General features: G+C 40.1%; 1 protein-coding gene and 1 pseudogene across 2 annotated transcripts in view; both read right to left on the bottom strand.

The window, feature by feature from the left end:
• The window catches only part of LOC110055262 (uncharacterized), a 5,779-nt gene extending 1,286 nt beyond the window's left edge, over nt 1-4,493 (bottom strand). Inside the window, exons 1-2 of the mRNA XM_020761645.2 lie at nt 4,414-4,493; nt 1-1,218 (exon numbers count right to left, since the gene is read on the bottom strand). The exon at nt 1-1,218 is cut by the window's left edge and continues 1,286 nt beyond it. Of these exons, the coding sequence (XP_020617304.2) occupies nt 1-1,090 (1,090 nt within the window). The 5' untranslated portion in view covers nt 1,091-1,218; nt 4,414-4,493. The remainder of the gene's footprint in view (nt 1,219-4,413) is intronic.
• Nucleotides 4,494-6,607: 2,114 nt separating this feature from the next.
• On the bottom strand, nt 6,608-8,197 carry LOC149110258 (putative skeletal organic matrix protein 5; annotated as a pseudogene). The gene is made up of 2 exons (XR_016207961.1): nt 7,448-8,197; nt 6,608-7,266 (listed from the first exon to the last, which is right to left on the bottom strand). The product of XR_016207961.1 is annotated as a putative skeletal organic matrix protein 5 (transcript).
• Nucleotides 8,198-12,454: the final 4,257 nt, after the last annotated feature.

Raw genomic sequence — 12,454 nt, 5'->3', positions numbered from 1 at the left:
AGGCCAGGGTTTCAACTTCGCTGAAACATTTTTCACTTACAGACAACAAAATGTCAGACTCTATGCCACCATGAGTTGTAACTGGCTCCAGAACCTCTGTTTTTTGTTGACAGCGCTGATCATGCTGCTTGCGTTTTAAAAAACCGTCTCTTGCATGCCTTTCTTCATGTTTCTTCCAGCTTGATGACCGACCAAAGCATTTGTCACAATGCTTGCATGTATACGGCTTCTCTCCTGTGTGAGTTCGTTCGTGTTCCTTACAATGCGATGAGTAGCTAAAGCTCTTGTTACAATGTTTGCATGTATATGGCTTCTCTCCTGTGTGAGTTCGTTCATGTTCCTTGCAACTTCCTAACTGGCTAAAGCACTTGTTACAATGTTTGCACGCATACGGCTTCTCTCCTGTATGAGTTCGTTCATGTCGCTTGCAATCAGATAAGCGGCTAAAGCCCTTATCACAATGTATGCACGTAAACGGCTTCACTCCTGTGTGAGTTTGTTCATGTCTTCTGCAATTTGATGAGCGACTAAAGCTCTTCTCACAATGCCTGCATTTGTATGGCCTCTCTCCAGTGTGAGTTCGTTCATGTTGCTTACAAGATGTATGGTCGCTAAAGCACTTTTGACAATGCTTGCACGTATACGGCTTCTCTTCTGTATGAATTCGCTCGTGTTCCTTGCAATTTGCTAAATGGCGAAAGGTTTTTCTGCAATGCTTGCATGTATGTGGTCTCACTCCAGTGTGAATTCGTTCATGTCGCTTGCAATGTGACGAGGAGCTGAAGCGTTCGTTACAATGATTGCATGAATAAGGCTTCTCCCTCGTGTGAATTCGTTCATGTTTCTGGCAGTTTGCTAACTGTCCAAAGCATTTTCCGCAATGTTTGCATGTGTAGGGCTTCTCTCCTGTGTGAGTTCGTTCGTGTCTCTGGTAATTTGCCAATCGGCTAAAGCTCTTTCCACAATGTTTGCATGTATAGGGTTGCTCTCCTGTGTGAGTTCGTTCATGTTGATTGCAAGCTGACAACTGGCTAAAAACCTGGCCACCATGCTTGCATTCGTGTACCTCCGTTGGTATCTTGGTTGCCATATCCGAAGCAGGTTATGATTGGCTTAAAAATTTATGCCGCGTTTCGTTGAAAACCGGATGTCAAACTTGATTCCATTTTAATGAGTCTTGTCAAACATGCTGTCAAGATAGACGTTTTTGCTGTATTCCTAACAAAATGACAAAGAAAATATCATATTAGGCTTGCTACTTATCGGGCAGGCTGATGGGAACCTGATCACAACTCATTATCGTAGGAGGAGTTTGAGTAAGGTGCAGTATATCCATTTGACTCTGGAGATAATAAATCTTAATGTCCAGAGGTAAAGTTAGTCCTTGTCAGCATGATATATTTAGTGAATTACACTGACTCAAATGGGTGGCGTGGTGGCCTAATTGTTAGTGCACTCGTCTCTGGAACGATTGGTGTGGGTTCGAGCCCTGGCAGGGGACACTGTGTGCTATGTTCTTGGACAAGACACTTTACTCTCACAGTGCCTCTCACCACCCAGGTGTATAAATGGATACTGGTGAATTAAATGCTAAGGTAACCCTATGATGGACTAGCATCCCATCCAGGGGGGAGCAGAAATACTCCTAGTCACTTAATGCTACCGAAACCCGACCAAGATAAGGTCTGGCCTGATAGACCACTTGGTTCATACACAGACTTAATTAACATTTACCTACACTGACTTAAGAACAATCAACCAGCAAAATTAGTGCAGCATTACATGGCTTTTAACTAATAGCCACACTTATCACACATCTAACTGTGTTGTTCCAAAAACCATCAATACCCCCTCCCATGGCGAGTTTTTTCCCCACTAATCCCTCTGGAATTTCAGTTTTATTCATAATTTTCTCAAACAATTTTGGCCCTTGAGACACCCCTCCCCCTCAGAATATGCAATCACCCTCTGTGGGGTGGGTATGGAGATTTTCTGGAACCACATAATGTGGCATTTGTGAGTTATAAATTTGCAATAATTATTTTTGACATACAGTAGTGTGCCAATGTAATAGGTCAGTTCTGATTTATGATGAAGTTGTGTAATCTATTGCACATCACACCTACATTCCTTCATGTTTAATGTAGGTTTACTATCACGAAAGTTTAATTAAACTCCATCTAAACTGACCCTGACACCTATGAAGCTTATTTATCACTTGCTCTGAACACCTGATCACCCGTTGTAGATATTATGACTACATATCTATTTGAGAACAATGCCGACCAATGTTCAATCTGAGCTTAATAGCGCTACAACCCAGAGAGAAAGTGCTTTTTATAATCCAGTGTCTACCAACACTGATTTCTTTATTAAAATAAATTTGGGATGCGTGGTGGCCTCATGGTTAGCGCGCTCATCTCCGGATTGAGCAGTCAGGGCTCGAACCCTGGCTGAGGACATTGTGATCAAACTTGCAAGTTAAGCTTTCTGCCAACTGGCCACAAGTACAGCACCTTGTGGTTAATTACAAATAATATTATTTAAGGCTATCCTTGCCTCAAATTTGTCTCCACATATTATGTTAAAGATGCATGTAACATGTGGAAATTGTATATGAAATATAATATGTGGAGACTTTTGTTTCTTTATTAGTCATGAAGTTGAACGGGCAAGTCATTCAGGGTCTTCATTATTTGAACACATTATCAGTTGTGTATACTATTTTCTAACGTTTGCAACCCTGCATGTTCACTGATTTTAACCACAAGAATCTAGTCTCCATTACTTCCCTCACGGGAGTAAAACTATATCACCTCGTCACATTTATGGCAAATTCAAGTTTACGTTTAATTCATAAGCTGCTCTGCAAGTCATTGTCATCCCACTTAACTGACAAATTGGCAAGGGTGAAGTTTGCGACAGTCTAAGTGGTCCATTCCACTGGAGCTTATCCTAGTTTCCACCACAGGAAAAGACAAAAATTATATCTACTACCTGCTGAATGGGATGCTTGTGCAATGCAGGTTTACCCCCCAGGCAGTAAGTACATTCACCAGTAGCAATTTTTACACCTGGGTGGAGAAAGACCAAAGTCTCTCAGAACTGTAGGCAGATTTTCAACACAGAAACGGAAGGTATTGCAAGTACCAAAGGAGTGAGCCTAGACAGGGCAGTGGGGTAAATCCGCCCATGCCCCCCTCCCCCCAAAAATGATAAATTCCACTAAGAATTAGAATTGCTGTTTATCGATTTCCTTTTATACACCTCCTCCTCCTCCTCCTTGGTGGTGTAAATGCAGCTACTCTTTCTTTTCAAAGGTAAATATTTGAGTATGCCCCAACCCTGTTTACTTAATTAGTACTTGTGCCTAAATTAAAATAGCTTGTGTTTGTTGTATCAGATAGATGTGGACAGAAATTGCAGCCTTTAGAGGGTCTGTTATGGCTTTTAAGAGTTTTTTGATAGTGGATCACATGGCCATAAACTGGGAATGAGTAATAACTTAGCCCATTCTGTCCTAAAAATATACATGTAGGACTGATAAGGTTTTGGTGATATTGATATTATGTTATAATAATATTACATGTATGTTATTATTGTAAACATGGGCGAAGTAAGATAATCATAACTAACTCACTACAAAGTCACTTAAATGAATGTTCAACAACTGCAAAATTAATTTCCACTTCACAATGTTTTGTCCTACAACTTGACCAAATTCAAAATTTAAGTTGTTTACAAGACAATTCAAGTCCTCCAAATGTAAACCTCTGTGTAGTGGTACTTGTTAAGTTAAATGTACCAATGGAAAGATAAAAGTGGCTAAAACCATTTAGCCACATACACATGTTGAATAATCCTTGTTTAAGGCAAGCATAAATGTATTTCTTCTGATTTCTTTTGGGTGTATATGTTAAATTAAGCTGTACTGTATTATTTTCCATTGGTATCATGCCTCTATAAACTAATCCTTGTGAATATCACACCACTTCACATCGACCAGTATGCTCGAGGTTATTCTTTCCTTATTATTATCGTTTTGAAAAATAGCGTCAAACATTTTTACGTGAATTATATTCTCTGGCTAGTAACCCGTATTCAGCGTGTCTTAATTTCTTCTAAATACATTCCATTGCTTTCTCTACTACTTGTTATAATATTAGTAGCCTCTACTTATAATATAAGCCTAAATGTTTTCTATTTGGTTGAGTGAAGTGTACGGGAATAGAAATCCTTGGTTTAGGCCGCTGAATCAAGAAAATAGAGGGAACCTCGGTCTTCCTTGCACAGCACGAACATCAAGTATCAGCCACACACTATTGTTTTCCTTATTCAGTAAGAAGAAAAGAAGTGAAGCTGTATTCTTTAGCTTACCTAGACATAAAAAGGCATACTTATAGAATTTCGTACCTTTATAAACCAGCGAAATCGACTTCGACCACAAACCACATGAAGGACGCCATTACAATGAACACACTAGAGCCCAGTCTTTCGATTTTTCATAGGTTCGCGATTTTCAAAATGACGGCTCGTTGCGAGAAGACCCCCCATGGCTAAGGCTGGACCACGTGGTATAAAATCTCCAACTATCTCGGAGATTTTTATCACGCGACGTGATGAGAAGTGTGAACCTTGCAACAATAGCGTCTCTTTTCGAGAAAAGGTAAGGTAAAGTCAGCATACAAGCCAAGTGGCTCATCAGGCCGGAGCTTATCCCGATTTCAGTAGCATGAAGCGGCTATGAGTATTTCTACTCCCACCTGGATGGGATGCTAGTCCATCGCAGGGTTACCCCCCAGCATTAAGTTCGCCAATACCCATATATACACCTGGGTGGAGAGAGGCACCGTGAGTGTAAATGAAGTGTCACAACACAATGTCCCTGGCCAGGGCTGGAACCCAGACCGCTCGCTCCGGAGTAGGGCGCACTAACCATGAGGCCACCGCGCTTCCCACTCTTTTTTCTTTTCGAGAAAGTTGACGATTAATTTATAGAAGAACTAAGGGAAGTGTGCGAAACTGTAACGGCACTAAACGCCAAACACTGAAAGAACGCTTTTATGAAGTAAAGAAGTTGACAAACGACAGAAAGAAATCAAAACCTGCCTTTCTGAAATCTGTCATAGATCTGCCGATCTGGTACAAGAAAACTTCAAAGAGCAAAGCTCGACAAAATGCTGAAGGATCACAGTGAAGTGACTCCGTAAGCTGCTTCATGTAAAGAAATTTATTTATTCGCAATTCAAAATTATTTTAAGCAAACCCTTTCTTGATGTTTACCTGACCGAGTCAAACATCATTTTCGTTTATCATCTGATGAGAGAACCTTTCTCTCTGGAGATTATGCAAACTGGGTGAATACCCACAGGAAATTCGGAACAACCAGTCCACAATTTTCTAGAAAATCAGACTCCAAGTCTCCAAGGCGGAATCTTTTTTGTCAGTTTTTGTCTTAGGGACACCAAGAGAGAAAACTAATTAACACTTCAGCGGTAATATTAATGTTTGGTGCTGCCGGAAGAACCAAGTAAATGGTTTCTCTATAAAGGACCGGGAAAGGACCAACCTCGTTTCCAGGGATTTTCCCTGGAACGAGGTTAAAAATGAACAAGGTGTTGGTGTTGCGTGACTCTGGTTATTTGTACGCACAGGGTACAACGCAGTTAGATTTTGCTAGCAGGAAACTATTACAGTATATAAGCCATTTCATTTGCAATGGAGGCACCGTACCGAGTGGTTAGACCGCCTCCGGGCTTGAAATTTGGATGTTAATGGTAGCTTAATCTTAATGCCTCAATTAAATAATTATATAGCGTTATTTTTTCATTCTGAAAAACGGATTTACACTTAAGGTGATAGACTGGAATCAAGTCTCGTAGCATATTCATATACTAGTGTTAGTACTATAATTGCAATGCAGGTGGTTCAAAGCTCTGTATTTTGTAACTAGTTTGTAATTTCAAAAATGTTTCCCTTATAAATATGATATGATGCTTGAATATTCCTTCTCAAATGCATTAATAATTCATCAAGTTTAAACAAAGGAAATCATGACCGTGACGGTGTTTGGATATCTGATCTTAATTAGCATAGGTTTTTACGATTTTATTTCTCCGTTTTCTCCTTAGTTTTAGTTTGGATTGAGAAGATATATCAAACACGCAAGACAGTGCTTGGCCACATTTCCAAACACCTCGAAGTTCGTCAAAAATACCCCGCTAAGCCTCGTATTTTCAACTCTCTTCTCAGTGTTTGGAAATGTGGTCAAACACTGTCTTTCGTATTTGATATATTACTCAGCCGACTTCCCCCCCCCCCCCCCCCCCGCCTCCCCTACTGGAATCCTTTGTATCAGTTGAATGGAACGCAATCAGAAGTACAGCTTTTGACAAGCGCTTTATTACAGGGTATTTTTTTTTTAATAATGCTCTAACTACACTGCCTAATTTTGTCCCTGCTTCATGTCGTCGCAACTTGTCGAGTCTCTGCAACATTTTCTCTGGTATGTTCGCAGCTCCATACCATCACATCATCCGTTCTTTTTATACACTTCGAAGCTTACCACAATTCTTTACATTTTTTAAATAGCTGCATAGTTTACTGATTTGTTTTTTTTTTTTTTTGAACGTACAATTGCATGGTTTACTGACTGCGTTGTTTTACAATGATCTCGCGTAGTTTTATAAAGCGCCTTCACTTAAAAAAACTAGTGCATTGTCAATGGCCCCATTGAATAAGATAGTCTATTTGTGTTCTTTTTTGTCAGTTCTTTTTTAATGGACCAGGGTGTATCCCATGGCTCTGATTTTCTGGTTTCCACACGAGTTTTTGTCATCAGGAGTACCTCCAGTACCAAATCCGATTCTGGAATCCGCGCTTTCACAATCTTTTTCGTTGTTACCAAGCAAACCGATTTTTGCCTTAGATCTGTAACTATAGAAACTCTCAACATTGAAGCCTTCCTTGTTACAGTTGACCTGCAAAGATGCCTCTGAACCAAATCAGCGTCTTCCACGTGTTACGACCCAGTGAGGTGCCACGGTATTGGCCGTCAGCGATCAGTGAGTACAGAGAGTTGGCCTGTTTGTTGATGACAATGAAGTTGATCTGTTGGCCGATCTTCATACCAAAACAGATCTTGGAGAAGGATGTGTTCCAGTAACTCGGTAACTTGGTCTCTTGTGTGTCAAACCCAGTCTTGCCACCCGGGCGGTTAAACTCGTTCTTGTTGGTCCAGAGTGAGGAACTGTAGTGGAAGGTTGACTACATGAGAGGAAAGAAGAAGACGAAGAAGAAGGAGAAGAAAAAAAGACAGGCTTTCAAAACCATATCAACCTAATTGAACATTCGCGACATTTTTTCCATCGCAAAACGTCTTTCAATTTTGTAAAATGCAATATGGGAAAATTAAGTAAATAAACCAGGATCTTTGTTTTTGTCATACCTTATGGCCATCAGTTTTCATGACCAGTGTCCATCCTCCACCTCCACATCCCCCAATGCCGTAGCTGGTCATGTGACAGTACACAGGAATCTTTCCACTATCAGTCTGCAACACGTAATCTCTATTTACTCGCAACCTGTAGAATGGAAATTAGATGCTTCAGGTTCTGGCAAACAAAGCTATTGTTAGTGAAACGATATCAGTTTACAAGGAAAGCTATCCTTCAGGGGTTGGAAGTAAATCATTATTTTAAAACAATTCATATATGATTACATCTGTAGTCTTGTTACGTCTCTGATAAATGTCAGCGGGCGAGTAAGGATTGTTTTGAAGCAGAACGTGAAAATACACTCTAACTGTGAACTTACTTGTGTTTGTCATACAGTTCCTTACAGGAAGAAGCGAGAACAACTGTGAAGGAACCTATCTGAGGCGCTTGGTATGAAAAAAAGAAAAAAAAAACCGGAAGCAAAAAAAAATCTTACGAAGATCGGTCAATCCAAGTTTACCTGGCGGGGTAACCAGCGCGATAAGGTTTTCCAATTTCTTTTTCAAATCCTTGATGGCTGAACAGACATCCGTCTCCCCACAGGTGCCAGATTCGGCTCCATGTATAGCGAACAGAACGAGCAAGGTTACGCTAAAACAAACAGTGAACAACAAGCGCATTTTGAGAACTCGAGAAGATAAAAATGCGTTATGCGTTTAACTGGCTGAGTGTTGTCGATAACTGACTTCAGTGATTTAGCTTTCCCTGTTTACAAAGTTTACATGACGTTTTCGTACTAAAACAATATGCGCGAATATTTTCTCGCTTGCAGCCATGTCAACCAACCAAACAATTCCAGACTCATTTTTAACTAATAAAAATATGTGATCTCTTTCCGGTGTACGACTGCTGGCGAGAAATAAATTTGTAAGAAGAACGACGAAATAATTGCGAAAGGCTTAAATCTTAACATATTACGTCGGTTTTTCAAGGCGTATTGAGGCGAATTTTCGCGAAATACGCTTCATAAATGAGCTCATAAATAGCCTTTTGTTTGCAAGCCGGTGTAACAGAATAATTACGCACGTAGCAGACTAAATTGTTCTTTCAAAATTGTTCTTTCAAAATTAGGTAGGAAAGATTTTTTAAAACATCGGTTTAAACATTTGTTACCATTAATCAAATCGTTTTGAGTGATTGTAAAGTGCGCCCTTTTGCTTTTCAGTGTCATACAGAGACGATGTCACGGTTGCCAGTGTCATTTACTCTTCATGAAACAATCATAAATAATTATACACTAGTGGAGTCAAAACAAATCAATCACTTCCTTTTGAACAACTGTTGGTTTCGGCTGAGCGATCTTGAATATTTCTTGTGCATATGAATTTATCCTGAATAAATTCACTTTATTGGACATTTACTTAAGGACGTACGCATCAATTGTTTCTGTGTATCCTTACTGCACGCAAATTCACACATTATTTCGGGTGTCTGGAAAACCCGAATAGCGAATAGTCGCGAACAGCGAACAGCGAATAGTCCCGAATAGCGATAGCGAGTAGTGCGAATAGTGCGAATAGTCTCAAATAGTACAAATAGTAGCAAGTAGTGGCAAATCGTAGCAAATAGGGTACTCAGTATCTCGCAGTCAACCTCGCAGCAACGTAGGATGGGATTTTCCCGCTACAAAGCACATACGCTTATCAGGACAAAAGGTGTTTCTAAACGTGATTTCTTCTGTTTTAACTGCTGCAGAAGAGTAAATACGTCTTTGTGAGGTTATCCTTGTGTTTTCTGTTTTCTTTATGTCGGCGATGAACAGCCCTAGCCTGAGTCCGGAGAAGAAAACGTAATAAATTCACTGAAATTCTGTTGCTTATTTGGATAATTAATTAACGCAGGATATTAGATCTAAAGCGGTGACTATTGACGACTACTCGTCACTATTCGACCGTTCGCCACTATTCGCACTATTCGAGACTATTCGCACTATTCGGGACTATTCGCTATTCGCTATTCGCGACTATTCGTTATTAGCTATTCGGGTTTTCCAGACACCCCATTATTTCTCACAACATGCCCTGGTTTTGATAAAAAAAAATGTTATGTTATTATGTTTGTTCTTTTAATGATGGCTACTCCAAGCATCTAGCCCGCACTTCCTAACCGTTGGTTATTTCTATTTTCACTTATCATTTCCGGTGGGTTTGGTCAGGTGGCAACTTTACAGACTTAACAATTTTCTGTTAGGACCACCTTGTTCAGGATAATACACAGTACCACATGTAAATATACTGGTCATTAGCTTTCATTTGAATGGTCACACTCTAGAGTTCCATCCACAAACGAAAAATTAGAACCGCCTTGCACAGTATAATAAACAGCACCACATGACGTACAGCTCAATAGCTTTTATATGAATTGTCACACGGGGGTATATCAACAAACTTTAAAATTAGAACCACCATACATAGTATAATAAACAGTGCCACGTGAAAGGGCTACTCACTAGCTTTTATTTGAATAGTCACTCATAAGGACTAAGTCCACCAACTTAAAAAAAGTTTGAACCACTTTGCACGGCGTCCTAACTAGTACCGCACGAAACTACTTCTCAGTATCTTTCATTTGGATGGTCACACTCTAGGATTTTATCCACAGACTTAAATGTTAGAGCCATTCGCCACCGCGTATAGCATGATAAACAGTACGTTTCGGTGGCACATCAGGTTCGTTTGGTCTCGCCGTGGATATTTTAGCTCGACTACGCCTCCTCCAAGGCGAGACCAAACGAGCCTGATGAGCCGAAGCATACAAAAATGGTACGGTTAGGTATTTAACGTACCCAAATGCACGATACCGTAGTCATATCAGGTCAATGACTTGATATCGCAGGATATCAGGATATCAGGACAGTAGACACGGGTTCTGGCTCCACGGCTCCACGAAGTTGGGTACGGTAAGGCATGAAAGTACTGCTCATGGGCCTTCATCCACAAAAACACTCAACTGATAAATTGATCTGAATGCGGACACAGCACAGTTACTTAAACGCCTGGCTCGACTGGCTAGTGATAAGCTCACAAAGCCATGAGTATCACCCTTACGTTACTTATCTACGTCCGTTACTATTCCATAGAAACACATTGGCGAATTGTTCAAGAATGAGATCAAGATCAAAGATCTTCCTCCAATCAAGATTCTTGTCAAGACTGAACGGACAGGAACTAACGACCTGACTGGACTTGCTGAACTTTTTGATCCATCTAAGAGTTCAGAGACAACATAGACTAAAACGAAGTGAAAAAGTTCTCAGAACAAGCTATTTTAATCGAAAGACACAGAAAGCTCTCAGCGTTTGGTGCCAATCTTTTTTTTTTTTGTAAAAAGAACCAAAGTTCACAAGACTCCATTTTACAGTACCTTTCGTATTGCATTGCTTTTGACGATTGCTGTAGATATTAATTAAAAGTCAAACATGCTTTCCATAGAAATGACGTTTTCGTTCTCATTGCTTCCAGAGTTACATAAGACGCTTCTGACCAGCAATTTTTTTTAAACCAGTTGGGAAAAGTTTAAAATACGGGTGCGGGGGTGGGGGGAAGGACTGTGGTGTTCATTTCCGTCCTCACCCTCTTCAAAGTCAGAGTTTGTCTTTGTCTCGGCACATTCCTTTATTGCTCTTTTCGCCTTACCTAGATGCCATGACAAACGATTCTATTTGATATTTTTCGACGTTTAATGAGATAACCCGATGTTACAGTGGCATTAAAACCTGTGCCCGAGATCTTGAGACTTAGAAGTTTTGTAGTCGTTCAAAGCGCGTCTCAAAGGAAATCTACTGTTTCGTCCATTGAGTAATTAAACAAAGCACTGTATGCATAATAAATGGTGGGGTTATACGGAAATCTTGCCCTGAAATTTTCCGAAGCTTAAAATGCTTGCATGTGCAAAATGCGTGTTGTACATATAGTTTAAATTTTCTATTTCGGCCTCTTTTTGGGTGGTGTAATAAAAAGAACAGCCAACATAGCGACATCAGCGATTTCTAATTTAATCGTCCCGAAACCTAAATATGTTTTGGATATTGAGGTAATATTTGTTCTTGCAGATAATACTCCGAAAGGAAAATTAAAGATGGCGACTGGTACATTTGCCCATAATTCTTAGCGCATTAAAACTTTAACAACGCTCAAACCTAGCATATACAGTGCCATCGCATACACTGTCTTTAGCACAGGGACAAATATTGCAAAAATATGGCTTTCCTTGTACCTTATGGGGTTTGTAAGGATCGCATTGTGTTGTGGTACAATGTACAGCCGCCATCCTTCTTTTATCCTACGAAGGATTGAGAAATGAAAGAGAACTGCGCACTAGAGAATTGCAAACGGTAGCTGCGCCTGCAGTACAAGCGGCAGTCAAAACCGAGCTACCCTACCGAAACGACACGATAATAGTCTTTTTCTTCGCAGTTAACAAAAAATAAAGACTTTGCTAACTTGCTTTGGCCTCTGCTAATCCTTAAATCAAGAATTCTGGGTTTAATTTGACGAGGAACAGCATATTTTTTTTCAAAATGACACGACTTTTATCCTACCAGGCAACAGTGATCAAAGAGGGGGTTGCCAAACCCGCGTGACCAAGTTTTGGCGCCAAATTAAGAGCTTGGAGACACGAAATATAATGTTTCATATTTTTCACTTTTTACAATCTCATGGGATTTTTGGAGTTATAAATCCCTTTTCGTGAATATTAAAAGCCGTCTCTAGTGAGAAAAGTCGCCTGACTTCAATGCCTTTCCTTGTTGACATGCATTTTGACTTCAGGACGGTGCAGTTCTTGCTGAATCCTGAACACCTAGTAGCCACGAGCTTGGCGCGCAAGGACTGGGCTGTGTAATAAATCTGAGGTAAAACATCACAGCTTAGCAAACAATGAAACGCGACAATTTTTTTTTGCCATTACCACTTTTTATTTGTCGTACATCAACAACAACAACAACAACAACAACAACA

The sequence above is a fragment of the Orbicella faveolata genome, unplaced genomic scaffold (genome assembly GCF_042242905.1).
Source record: "Orbicella faveolata isolate gen_17 unplaced genomic scaffold, um_ofav_v1 contig_24, whole genome shotgun sequence".
Classification (NCBI taxonomy): domain Eukaryota; kingdom Metazoa; phylum Cnidaria; class Anthozoa; order Scleractinia; family Merulinidae; genus Orbicella; species Orbicella faveolata.
The sequence above is the reverse complement of the archived record's forward strand: the minus strand, read 5'-3'. Positions and strand labels throughout refer to the sequence as shown.